Genomic DNA, 12,368 nt, shown 5'->3' with positions numbered 1-12,368 from the left:
TGAATCATTCAGGTTGAAGCTTTAAGACATACGGTCAATCACTGACGCAATTAAACTTTTATCTTAGTGGCTTACCTAATAGGGTAAAACGCTACAAGGATATTCTCCTTCGCTTATTAACGCCGTCGGTTATGCAAAGAGACAGGCTATGCATTGTAGATGAGCATTTGTGTTGCACAGTAGACCGAGAACATCATTCTGACCCGTTGTCAGGCAAGAAGATAAGCTCTTGGATCAACAGTTGTATGGTGAGGTGGGAATTCACAATGTCAGAAGATCTACTTGTGCGCGATTATGCAGTAAACCTGGACTGGGGAACAGCATGACGCGCAAAGAAGGAGTGTCGCGTTCACTTCCGGCGTTAAATACCGGTGCTGTGTTGCAGCCCCTTCCAAAGTGGACTAGTCTCCGCCGTGCGTATTATACACAACGAATCTTTAAACTTTCCGATGGTTTAATTCTAGTTCGAGATCTATAAAATCTGTAACCACATCCGTGCACTGAGCTATCTGTATATCAATATAAAATGACAGCGACCAGGATGCTTTGGCAAAGGACAGTGAACTTCGATATCTTTGGATATACTATTTTGACAGGTTTAAAGAGAGTTGCCATTTATTTGTACACATGTTGAAGCTTTATTAAAATATGTTTTCGGATTCCCGGGTAAAATATTGTATTTCAACTGACTGAGATTTACCTCGATGGGCGACGAGAGAGGAGAGGACAACGAAAGACAAACCATTCAGATATTCAAGATATTGTGCGGGGGACTCATTGAATAAACTGCTGGACTGCTGTTTGACCAAGTCGAAAACAAGGTCCGTTCTGTGAAAATATTCAAGGTACCTCATACGTAGACATCATGCAGAGACAGATGATCCCAATGTTAAAATAGTTGAGGTTTAATCGTTTTCTTAATTGTATCAGTTATGATAAAAAAAAACTTCACTGTACTTTTTTACAATGACAATAAACTATTTTCATATATCAAGAATAAGAAAATGTGTTTTTGCCACCTTAAACACCAGTGTGCAAATGTTCATATGTTGTAGGAATGCACCGGCACCTATTACATTTTGCCTGTGCATTTTCCCATAAATGTCCTCTTTTAAACATTTAGATGATGTTAGTTTTCACTATGGTGTGGCCATTAGTGCGACTGTTTATACGCCACCCTTAACTTTACACTTTCCTTGTCACCACAGCGACTTTTGCCTTCAGCAGGTAAGACGCTTCAATAAAGGTTCCGAGACGGCAATAGCCTAAAGGTGGTGAGACGGCTCCACCTCAGTAAAAACAAGTGAAGCAGATTGCGAGACATAGAAAAAATAAATAAATCAGTGGAAAGGGCACACATATTGAAAAATGTGCATCAAACCTCAAGCCAGTAATGACTCGGTTTGAACGCATTAATTAATGCAAATTGGATGTTTCCTTGTAGCATAACTGTTTATTGAGATGTTTGCTCAGCCATCAACTGAAACTGGCTTAATAAAATGTCTGTATCGAATGTAATTAGAACAAGCAGAATCGTTTTTTTCTTATTTTCTTCTGTGCCCAGAGCAAAGAACCATTATAGAATTCAAAGTATGCTCTAAAATAACCTCCTCATAATTGACGTGATATGCAGTGCCTTGACTTCATCTCATATTCGAAATGACTGACACTAAAATAGAGATGCGTAAAGCGCTCAAGGACAGCCCTTGGCATACCGTCTCCAAGTGCAATCCTCGGATTTGATGCTTAAAGTAAAATAGCCAGAGTTAGAAAGGCTCTCTATCCTCTCTCAGCATCTTTCACTCTCTTCATTGCCCCCCCCACACACACACACATGCACAACATGCGCTCTTATTTTATATGGACTTTGAAGCCTATGCTGTATCTCTGCCACTGTTTCCATCTCCCTGCTCTCCTTATTTGATCTATCCATCATTTGATCTCTCCTCTAAGTCCTCTTTCCCCTCCTTTTCCAGATGTGACTCAGCACAGTTTATCTGTTTAAAGTCCTCTTTTCCCTCCTTTTCCAGATGTGACTCAGCACAGTTTATGTGTTTAAAGTGCTGAAACACCTTGGTCTGTGGAAGCCTGTCCAGTTCTCCTCTCTCCGCTTGGCTCTGTCCGCTCTTCTGTCCACTCACCCTTGCAGTGAAGAGGGGTATGGAGTCCACAGAAGGCCCAGTTGGAGTGACCCTGATGAGTGACCTCAACTTGTCCACTGTAGGCATGATGGACGGCATCTCGGAGGAAGGGGGGAATTTCTCCACCAACTTCTCTGACCACAGCGTGCCTTTCCAGGGCAGCAGCTCCATGATGACGGCCGTCATCTCGCTGACCGTGTTCCTGGTGGGACTGACCGGCAACACCCTGGCCATCTACGTGGTGCTGCGCTACGCCAAAATGAAGACGGTCACCAACATCTACATCTTCAACTTGGCGGTGGCCGACGAGCTGTACATCCTCGGGCTGCCCTTCCTGACCACCCAGAACGTCCTCTCCTACTGGCCGTTCGGCTCCTTCCTCTGCCGCGTGGTCATGACGGCCGATTCGCTGAACCAGTTCACCAGCATATTCTGTCTGACGGTCATGAGCATTGACCGCTACCTGGCCGTGGTGCACCCCATCCGCTCCACCCGGTGGAGGCGGCCGCGCGTGGCCCGTGTGGTCAGTGCGGCCGTGTGGGCCGTGTCCTTTGTGGTGGTGTTGCCCGTGGTGGTGTTCTCAGATGTCCAGGACACCTTCCGTTCTTGTAACATGAACTGGCCAGAGCCACACAACGTGTGGTCCACCGTGTTCATCCTCTACACGGCCATCTTGGGTTTCTTCGGGCCACTGCTGGTCATCTGCCTTTGCTACCTGCTCATTGTGGTGAAGGTGAAGTCGTCGGGGGCGCGGGCCGGCTTCACCAAACGGCGGCGCTCGGAACGTAAGGTGACCCGCATGGTGGTGGTCATCGTTGTGGTATTTGTCCTCTGCTGGCTGCCCTTCTTCATCATCAACATTGTCAACCTGGTGGTCATCCTGCCGGAGAGCAGCGCCATGGCCGGCATCTACTTCTTCTCGGTCATCCTCTCCTACGCCAACAGCTGTGCTAACCCACTGCTGTATGGCTTCTTGTCTGACAACTTCAAGCAGAGTTTCCGGAAGGTGCTGTGTGTGCGTAAAACCAATGGTGTGGAGGACGGCGACCCCAGCCAACCGCGTACAGAGAAGACCACTACGCATGACACCTTCCTGACGCCTCGCAACAACGACTTCAATGGCCAAGTGCAGAGCAGCCAGGTACAGTCTGTTCTTTATCATTTCATACATTATGGCAGATCCATGTCACTTTGAATAGATTATGGCAGATCCATGTTACTTTTAATAGATTATGGCAGATCCATGTCACTTTTAATAGATTATGGCTTGTCACTTTTAAATAGATTATGCAGGATCCATGTCACTTTTAGATTAGGTTCCATGTCACATTTTCTTGGTACTCCAACATTCTTGAAATCATGAAAGTATTTAACCACTTGAAAAGAAAAGACAGAGCTAATCAAGTTGCTTGGTCAAAGTTTGGAGGCAGAGTTAATCTTGGCCCTAGACTATGGGGATGAACAAGTGAAATTGCAAATGTTATAACTTGATACGGTAATATAGATTCCCCATGTGTTGTGATGTGGATGCATCAGACGTTATATCAACTTAGAAAATTAAATTATTCACAATTATTTTTTTTTTAGACAAAATTGTCAGACAAAAAAGCCAGCATATCAATTTTCTACGTTTCTGTGCATCGGTGCATGTATTTATTGGTGTGTGTGTGAGTGTGTTTGAGTGTGTGTGTGAAGAGATTGTCTAATCAATTACTGTATCACAAAACATAATTTTGTCTCTTTACTATACATGCATCATTTGTGTATTTGTGTGTTTTTGTGTATAATTCTTCATGTTTGTGGAAATGTACATGTGTATGATTATGTGACACACTAAGAGAGATCAAATGTGACAGTGTTTTTATATTATGTCACCATATTCTGATCATTAGGCCTACATTTCCTGTCATGTCTGTGTGCCGTAACGACGACGCAAGTGTGACTCGTAGAGATGTTTTTGTGTGTGGGTAGTAATCTGTGTTTTCTCAGAACGCCTGCGACTCATCTGCAACTTCACACTTATTCAAAGGTGCCAAAGTAAACTCTTAGCCAGCAAGCTTTTGAATTTTCAACACAGGGGCGTCAGTGTATATTTATATGATTTAGGAAGGCAACCTAGGACCTGGTGGCAATAACTTTTCACATCAACATGTATTTTCTCCAGATTTAGTGAGACAAACATTGGGGCCATATTTTTAGCTACACAACGGGTTGGGCAGATGGCAACTACTACGTCTATATCAGTGGGAGAGACATTGAGAATTGTAAGTTCTGTTTGATTCATGCCAGCAAGAGCTCTAGAAGCACTTGATGAAATAATATAACAAGACAAGATATGGAAGGAATGACATGTTCAGAGTCTGGTGATGGGAACACGCCTCAGGCCAACCATTTACACAGCATGTATATGAAATAGCCCAAATCGGAGACCATCGCAGGATGTCTGTGTGTGTGTTTGTGTGCGAATGCCTCAGTAGTTCATTCAGAAATGCATTTTTGAAGGTATGATTATGTAGTTAATTACATCTTCAAATTCATTTCCTTTATTTGTAGAGATAAATACACTTAACATCTCTACCCAAGTATTCATATGAAAGTTTTACGCTCTAAAAGGTCTAAAAGCCAGATTTTTATTCTCTCACCTTGATCCCCTCCGGGCCCCACTTGACTACCCGGCTAGCCCCAAGCAGATGGGCCCCCATGAGCTGGGGAGGGGGTGGGGGGTGGGGGGTGTTGCCTCTGGCATCTGGGCTCCGTAAAGTGCTGATGTTTGCTAAAACAAATGTGTTGGCTGTTAGCTTCTTAGGTCACTTTAGACAACAGTGCCAAAATACCTCTCTTAACATTGGTATCCATAATGCCTGTGAATATTTCTTTATTCATTCAGTAGTGTATATGTATAAAGCTCACACTTTGTACTTTTAAAAAATAGTTTTATATTATTCTTTATTGTTTTTTTTATCACAAGGGGTTCATTTATTTGTTAAGGTATTTGGAAGAACTCCACACTGCAAGTGAATAGTGCAGAATTTCCTTTTCAGGTTGCTGTCTTTGTATACAGTATAAAGAAATCGCTGGAAGGGTCTTTTGCTTTTGCAGTGTGAAGTATGAAACATATGAAAGCAGGTCTGCAGACTTGGCAGGATTTGACAGTGTGGGCCATATAGAAAGATGGAATGTCAGAGGGAAAAGGGGAGGGAAGAGTGTGTTGTGGAACAAGATAGGATACTGCATGTATCCCTGAAAAGGAATCAGTTTGGTGTTTTACTTCTATCCTTTTCAAATTCTGAACAATCTGATAGCAAGCCAACAGAAATGCAGAACACTGATGTGTTGCATGATGCAATAAAATATTGATAGATTACACATTGATAGATATACACAAAACACAAAAGTTTGGGGTCACTTACAAATCTCCATTTCACTCCATTATAGATAGAATACCAGCTGAGATCAGTTGCATTGTTTTTGAATCAGGGCAGCAGTTTTCAGATTACATTATGTGCTTACATAATTGCAAAAGGGTTCTCCAATGTTTTCTAAGTTAGCCTTTTAAAATGATATCAGATTAGTAAACATAATGTGCCTTTGGAACATTAGATGAATGGTTGCTGATAAGAGGCATCTGTACGTACGTATGTGTATCTGTATGTAGATATTACATTAAAGATCAGCCATTTCTTTCTACAACAGTCATTTACAAAATTAATGATGAAAACAAGGACATTTCTAAGTGACTCCAAACTTTTGAATGGTAGTGTATGAGTGAAACAAACTCAGGCTACACTTGAATCATTAGTCACATAATACTGCATGTATTGCAGGACGTTAAAAAGCCCATTCTTTGAAATCAGTGTTTAGCCACCAAGTTGCATGTCAAACAGTCACAGCAGCGCATTTTAAGATCAAAGAATGTTTTTGTTTTTTAAATGGAAAATGGGAAGACAGAAAGTGAATAGGAGAAAGAGAGAGAGACTTTTGTCACAACCTTGTTTGTTTCGTCTGTTGTTTTGCACTAACCTTGTGAATGCTGTAACAATCTGTACAAAACATAAACCAGACTTTGATTTTGAAAATTATGAAAGCAAGGGGGGAGCTATCATGGATATAACCTCAAATGAAAACATTTTCTTTCTATCACATAAACCAACAAAGAAGAAAATGAACCAAATCTGATGTGTTGTTAAACCATTTGTACATATTTGAGGTGTTGATAGTCATGATATGTCATGGAGTAAAAGGCAGAAGTGTCTTTTGTCAATGTAAGTTAAGTTACTTTATTCAAGTTCACACAACTTAAGTAATTTATTTTTGCTGAAAATGTCCCTCTCATAATGATATTACAGTATACCATGGGCTTTAGGTTTTTAACTTGCCCCTGTTGCCTCTTTGGCAACAGATTATTATTATTATCATTAGATTGGAGTTTTGGGTCTAGTGGCACCCCTGCAGAAAAGGGTTAGAAAAAAAGGTTCCATCCTTTGATACAAATAAGGCTATAAATAAGACTATAGTTTGGCCCTTCTACTCTGCTGCTGAGATGGCCTCTCTGCTGCCTGCCCAGTATTTCTGGCGTGAGAGATTGTGTCTCCAGTTTAAGGTGCAGACTACAATTCTAATCCTATTCAATTTTGATCAAGTTGCTCCTCACGTTCCTCTAGCTGCCCTTTTAAAGTGCTGTCCTTTTTGGACAATACCATGTTAAGGTCAAATAACTACAGTACATCTTGTTGTTTTAAAATCACGTTGTGCAACCTATTGACGTCAATGACTAAAAGGCCTGGCAAATGTGGATGATTACTGTGGCTTGAAAGTTGCTTGTCCATGCGTCTGTACAAGCGTAATGGATGATGGCTTGATGGTCAAGTTGAAATTGCTTGACACACACTGGGCATCAGAAAACTCCAGTTAATTCTCAGGCCAAGATTATTCTCGCTTGTGAACACACACGGGCAACTGTGGACACAAAAGTGGCATACTTGTCCTCATTCATCTTTCAAGTCCACTTCCAATCCGTCCATGTGCAGTCAGTGACCTTGTAGTCCAGTGGCCACATGCATTTTTGCAACTTAAATTGATATCAGGATATTGATATTTTATCCTAATAAAGGATAACTGTTTCCCAGGCTTGTTCACAAGATCATGTGATTAAGATGTGCTCTTCTTCTGTTAGTCCACACAGGCCTGGTATGTTCTGTTACGTTCTGTTACACTGTAACTGTTTACCATCAATAGAAATGGCACTTGACTTACTGCCCTCCGAAAGCACATAGCTGAAAATCATGTAAGTCGATGGCAGAATACGTGTGAATAGTGTTTACATAAAAAGCACCCAGATTTTGGGTTTGCTTCAACCGAAGTACATATTTTTTTTATGTATGCGCATGGGTGAATCGAGAAAAAGAGCATTTGATCCTATTAGACCTGGTGTGTCGGGTTAAAAACCTCAGGCCCAATATCAACTGTGATGTGAGAAGCAGGGGGTTGTAGTTATCCTACTGTGCCTTTCGCATATATCCAAGTGATACTTTGCTTTAATGTGATGAAGTAATCAGAGGTTTGGACACAGTGTCCAAAATACACAACTAACATCACAGTTAATTAGTGTCTGATGAGATGACACACTCACACACACACACATACACACACACACACACACACACACACACACACACACACACACACACACACAACATAGCTACAGTACTGTTCTTGTTGCACTGCCTGTCTTCTGTCTTATTGTCTTTGCAGGACATGCAGTTGGAGCCTTGTGGTGGCTCCGGCCAGGAGCCTCCACCAGCAAGGCCCATAATCACTGACCAGTCCACACTTTAAACACTACAGTTTCTTTCTTTCTTTCTTTCTCTCTCTCTCTCCATCGCTCCTTCCTTTCTTTTGTGTCTCTATCTCTCTCTCTCTGTCTACGCTTACCCCCTGTCTCCTTGTCTTCTCTGTCCTCGGGTGTGTCTGTCCCTTCTTGTGTGTGGACTGAAGGTGTCTCCTCACACTCCCAACCTCGGGACTTCTGCCTCTCATGCTGCAGACCTCAGCTTGCACTCTGTTGCCACGTCAACCTCCAGCCATGACCTCTGAACCTCTGTCAGCACTTCAGCACCCATAGGTGGAGAGACTGCGCTTTTTCAGCGCGCCAGCCATGTAACGTGGACGAGTGCTGAGAACAGTGGCTACAAACCGGAGGTTGTGGGCTGGAACTCAAGCTGGAACTCAAGCACGGCCGACTCCAGCGGGTACTCTTTCAAAGACTCAGTGTGGGAAAAGGTTATTCTGCAAGATGGCAAAATTGCACACTGAGGTACTAACACCCACACCCACTTCTAGACTAGCAGAAGTGTAGAAGTCAGTCAGATTATCTCTCTCTCACACACACACACACACACACACACACACACACACACACACACACACACACACACACATAAAATATGACTCACTATTCCTCACCAAACTGCAGGTCTGTAGAAAGAAAAAAAAAGATGCATATCTTACTCTTTCTATCAGATGTTCTTTAAACCTGTGAAGTTTGAAACTCATGCCAAACCAAAGCCTCAGAGTACACTGAATATAAACTTTCACATTTAATCTAAAATAGCCCACAGCCAAGTTGCCTTTCCAAAAGCACATTAAAAGCAAAGTGCAAATTAACATGCACACAGCACAAACGCACACACACAGGGACACACACATACATGTGCACACGCGCGCACAAACACACACACACCCATATGCACTTGCACACACAGTCTAAGTAGTTAATTGATCAATGGACTGCAGAGGATTTAACACATACCTGATTACTTCTGTTAATAATTTATTTATTTTTCTGTTTCATTTGGCCTGTAAACATTGCAGAACAGTAGGCTATTTTGCATGTAGAATGTATGTGGCTTTAGCTAAGCAAATCAAACTCAAGTTGTCCCTCCTTTAGTGTAATGCCAGTACTATTCAAGGCAATTGTTCTTCAGCTGTAGTAAAATTCCATCACTGACATATCATGAACATAGAGGCAATTTCTGCTATTTTTTGTGTCCAATATGAATTTAGTGCTGTGAATGTCCTAATGATCTCAACTCGAATTTGATTATATAGTTATCATACAAGCCAATTTATATATAGTCCGGGCGATAAATGTTGCTCAACAAAAAATGATGTAAAAGCAACATTTGTATCTGCAATGATATTGCACAGCTTGTTGTACACATCGAAACATTTGAGAGGACAAAGAGCTTTTGATTTTTGTTGCTCACTCTAATTGTATGAGAAGAGATTATATGGATGCTTTGCTTAATTGACACGGATCTGGCTATTTAATGTTTTTAGCTTCCCTGGAAGCTAGCAGGGCAAACTGTTGAGTTTAGATTTTATGAAACATTAATTTCTTAACAGTCAAACAGACATGATTTCAATAATTTTGGGAAGTAATCGGATCATAAAATTTAAAAGGCAGTACAAGCTGGAGGCAGGATTGTTCTGTTGTCTGGTGCATCACATTTTTGTCGAACGGCTCTTGGACTATAAACTCGCCTTAAGAGGAATCCAGTCATTACTTGGCTCTGTGCAGAATACATGATTAGCTCTAGTGAATTTATTTGTATGCTTTTTGATGTAGGGGCCTGCATTTTAGAATGCAAAACAGTGTCTTTATGTATCATTAGCTTTACAGTTAGCATTTCTTCTTGCTAGCCAACATCCCTGCCAGGGTGTCCAAGAGCACTGCACAGACCATTATCCACACTCTTGTAAAAGCCCATATGCCTGTACACAAAACAAGATTTAGAGTTCTTTACTTATTAACTTCCATAATAGGAAATATCTGTTGCTTTCAGCTGCTTTGTTACTGTTCAATACTAATACTGTATGCTAGCTTTGCAAACTAATGGCTACTTTGTGGTATACAAAGTCATGGTGTCTTTGTATGGCTGATAGACATGTGTGGCCTTGTGTGTGTGGTGTGTTTGTGTGTGCGTGTGTGTGTGTGTGTGTGTGTGAAGGGTGTGGGAGGTTGTGATTTGTCTATGTAATGTTTTTACCTCGTTTCCAATGAATCCATAGTTGTAACGTACTGCAGCCACATTTTGAGCTCTTGCAATGGGTCCAACCAGTTATGTCATTTCTTCATTACACAGTGTCACTAGACTGACCTCTTTGAGTAACAGAAAGCACCATATCCAATTCTTTCTTCTCAGTGATCACGAAGGAGATGATGATGAAAGGAAACAATCCAAAAAGTCATTATGAGCCAGCATCCCTCAGGGACTAAGGCTGTGGTCAGTATTGAGTGAAGATAATGAATTGAGCATGATCTATGAATTGAGCATTGATCTCGTATCAGCTTTTGAAATTAGCCATGCTATTTGAAATGTTTTCAAGTGATGTAATTATTGTTTGCGAAAGCTGTGCTTGCCAGCAACAGAGTTAGTATGGGTTTTTCCTGTCAGTCATCTGACTGTCTGCCTGCCTCCCTGTCTCCATCTCAGAGCAGTCTCTTGGGTAGTTAAGTGCCCTAGACACTGTATTGTAATGTACATATAAATATTCAGTTTATATTTTTGTCAGAATAAAACAAATGGTGTCATACTTTGGTGTGCAAGTGTGAATTTTCTTTAAAAGTTTTCTGGTGGTTTAATCCTCTATCACAAACAGCAATGATGACAATATGATTTTGACAGCTTAATTGCAAACTATGACAGAAATAAGTCTTCAGATTTTCTTCCTGAAACAAAAGAATGTTCAGGTTAGTATCATGGCAATACGATAAAAACAATGGGGACAACTTATGAGAACCCACTAAACAAAAAACAACTAATTATTTTAGATAACAAAACAGTACTATCTAGGTAGTCATTTACCCCAAACTACTTTAGTATGATTACTTCACTACTATTTTTCAAGAAACATATCTTGGTAATTGCTACCATATTACACAGGTTGTGATAGAGAAAGAATGGGGTGATTTCATAATATTAGGCCTACACATCAATAATTCAGTCTATGCAAACAATTTAAATGGTGAAATTAATTTTTGTTGTTATTACCTGGAAACATGCCATGTCAATACAACATTATGTAAACAGGCTATGGCATGAATAAGACAATACTAGGTAGGCTATAGTAAAATGCTTAAACTAACAAATGTTGCTGCTCTTTATGTTGTAGCTCTGATACCAAGTAAAGTCCTTAAAAGTATTAATTCTGCATCTAGAAAATAATGAGGGGATTTTTTTAGGCATGTGAAAAATGACTAGATGATGTACAGCTACTTTAGCAGTACCGCAATATGCAAAAATGTACAGCATGCCGTTTTGTTAATTAATGAGAGCGCTGCAGTGTAGTTGGCCCTGTTTAATTTAGTGGCTTGCTGAGCAAGACAGGGTCAGCTTTTTGAGGGATTATTCAACCTCCTCCAGGATTCACAGAGATGTCCTCAGGAAATCACCTATGCTACGGTACCTGTCCCTTCAGCAGTGCAGTGATATTCATACATTTCTGTTTGGCTACATTCCTCAGTTGGATTAGATGCCTTCAGTCAAACTAAATCATTGGTCCCAAGTACTGCTTCAGTGGGTACAGTATGTGCCCATTTGCACTGATGTGCTTCCTGCTCCTGGTGCAAAGCAACATTGGGGCACAGTATGGTGACTGACAATGTGTTCATTCAGCTTTATTTGAGAATGTGGAGAGAAAAGACAATGGCAGTGAAGCCAATGCAATATGAAAATGCTATCGCAAGGGTTTCTGCGTACAGTGTTTCTTGCCCAAACGGCCTCTCTGCTGTATCCCATCGTACACATCCCATTTAGCCCTGTCTTCACACGCCCCTCTGTGTTCAAGAGAGCCATTTCTCTTAACCCATTCACCACCTTGCACAAGATTCACAGCGTTCCTGCTATTATTTTACATTTGGGGCATTTTCCAACGTCTGAAGTCAGTCCTATTAATGTTCATTTTTATGGGCACCAAACTTTCGTCAGCCAATCGCTCATGTTATGTTATATTCTCTGTAACTCTGTAGTTGCCCCTCCCCAGTGTGTAGTCCCTGTCTGTGCTCTTAGTATTTAGTTCTTTCTCCTTCCTTCTTAGTTCCTTGTACATTTATAGATGATAAATCTGTTGTAGTTCATAAATTATTTTTGTATTAAAGGCGCTCTAAGCGATCCTGGGTAACGTCACTTCTGTTGACGTTCAAACAAAACAGAAAGCTGGCTTGCT

General features: G+C 41.1%; 1 protein-coding gene across 3 annotated transcripts; it reads left to right on the top strand.

The window, feature by feature from the left end:
• Nucleotides 1-410: 410 nt before the first annotated feature.
• On the top strand, nucleotides 411-10,409 carry LOC125298479 (somatostatin receptor type 5). 3 transcript variants are annotated; one of them, XR_007194216.1, is made up of 4 exons: nucleotides 411-821; nucleotides 2,031-3,282; nucleotides 8,136-8,454; nucleotides 10,346-10,409. XR_007194216.1 is itself a non-coding variant. In XM_048249224.1 (3 exons), the coding sequence occupies exons 2-3, from the start codon at nucleotides 2,161-2,163 to the stop codon at nucleotides 7,974-7,976; spliced, it is 1,206 nt and encodes a 401-aa protein (XP_048105181.1). In that variant the 5' UTR covers nucleotides 411-845; nucleotides 2,031-2,160; the 3' UTR covers nucleotides 7,977-8,243. The 3 variants fall into 3 exon arrangements, 1 of the variants encoding a protein (XP_048105181.1); XR_007194215.1 differs by having other exon boundaries at nucleotides 411-845; XM_048249224.1 differs by lacking the exon at nucleotides 10,346-10,409 and having other exon boundaries at nucleotides 411-845; nucleotides 7,893-8,243.
• The last annotated feature ends 1,959 nt before the right edge of the window (nucleotides 10,410-12,368 follow it).

This window comes from Alosa alosa, chromosome 7, assembly GCF_017589495.1.
Source record: "Alosa alosa isolate M-15738 ecotype Scorff River chromosome 7, AALO_Geno_1.1, whole genome shotgun sequence".
NCBI classification, from domain to species: Eukaryota; Metazoa; Chordata; class Actinopteri; order Clupeiformes; family Clupeidae; genus Alosa; species Alosa alosa.
This window is presented reverse-complemented; position numbering and strand designations above follow the sequence as displayed.

Bases quoted from the DNA above. Each gene is read 5' to 3' on its own strand.
- LOC125298479 (XM_048249224.1), top strand. From the start codon at position 2,161: ATGGAGTCCACAGAAGGCCCAGTTGGAGTGACCCTGATGAGTGACCTC. The intron at 3,283-7,892 runs GTACAGTCTGTT...TTGTCTTTGCAG, and splicing joins GCCAAGTGCAGAGCAGCCAG to GACATGCAGTTGGAGCCTTG.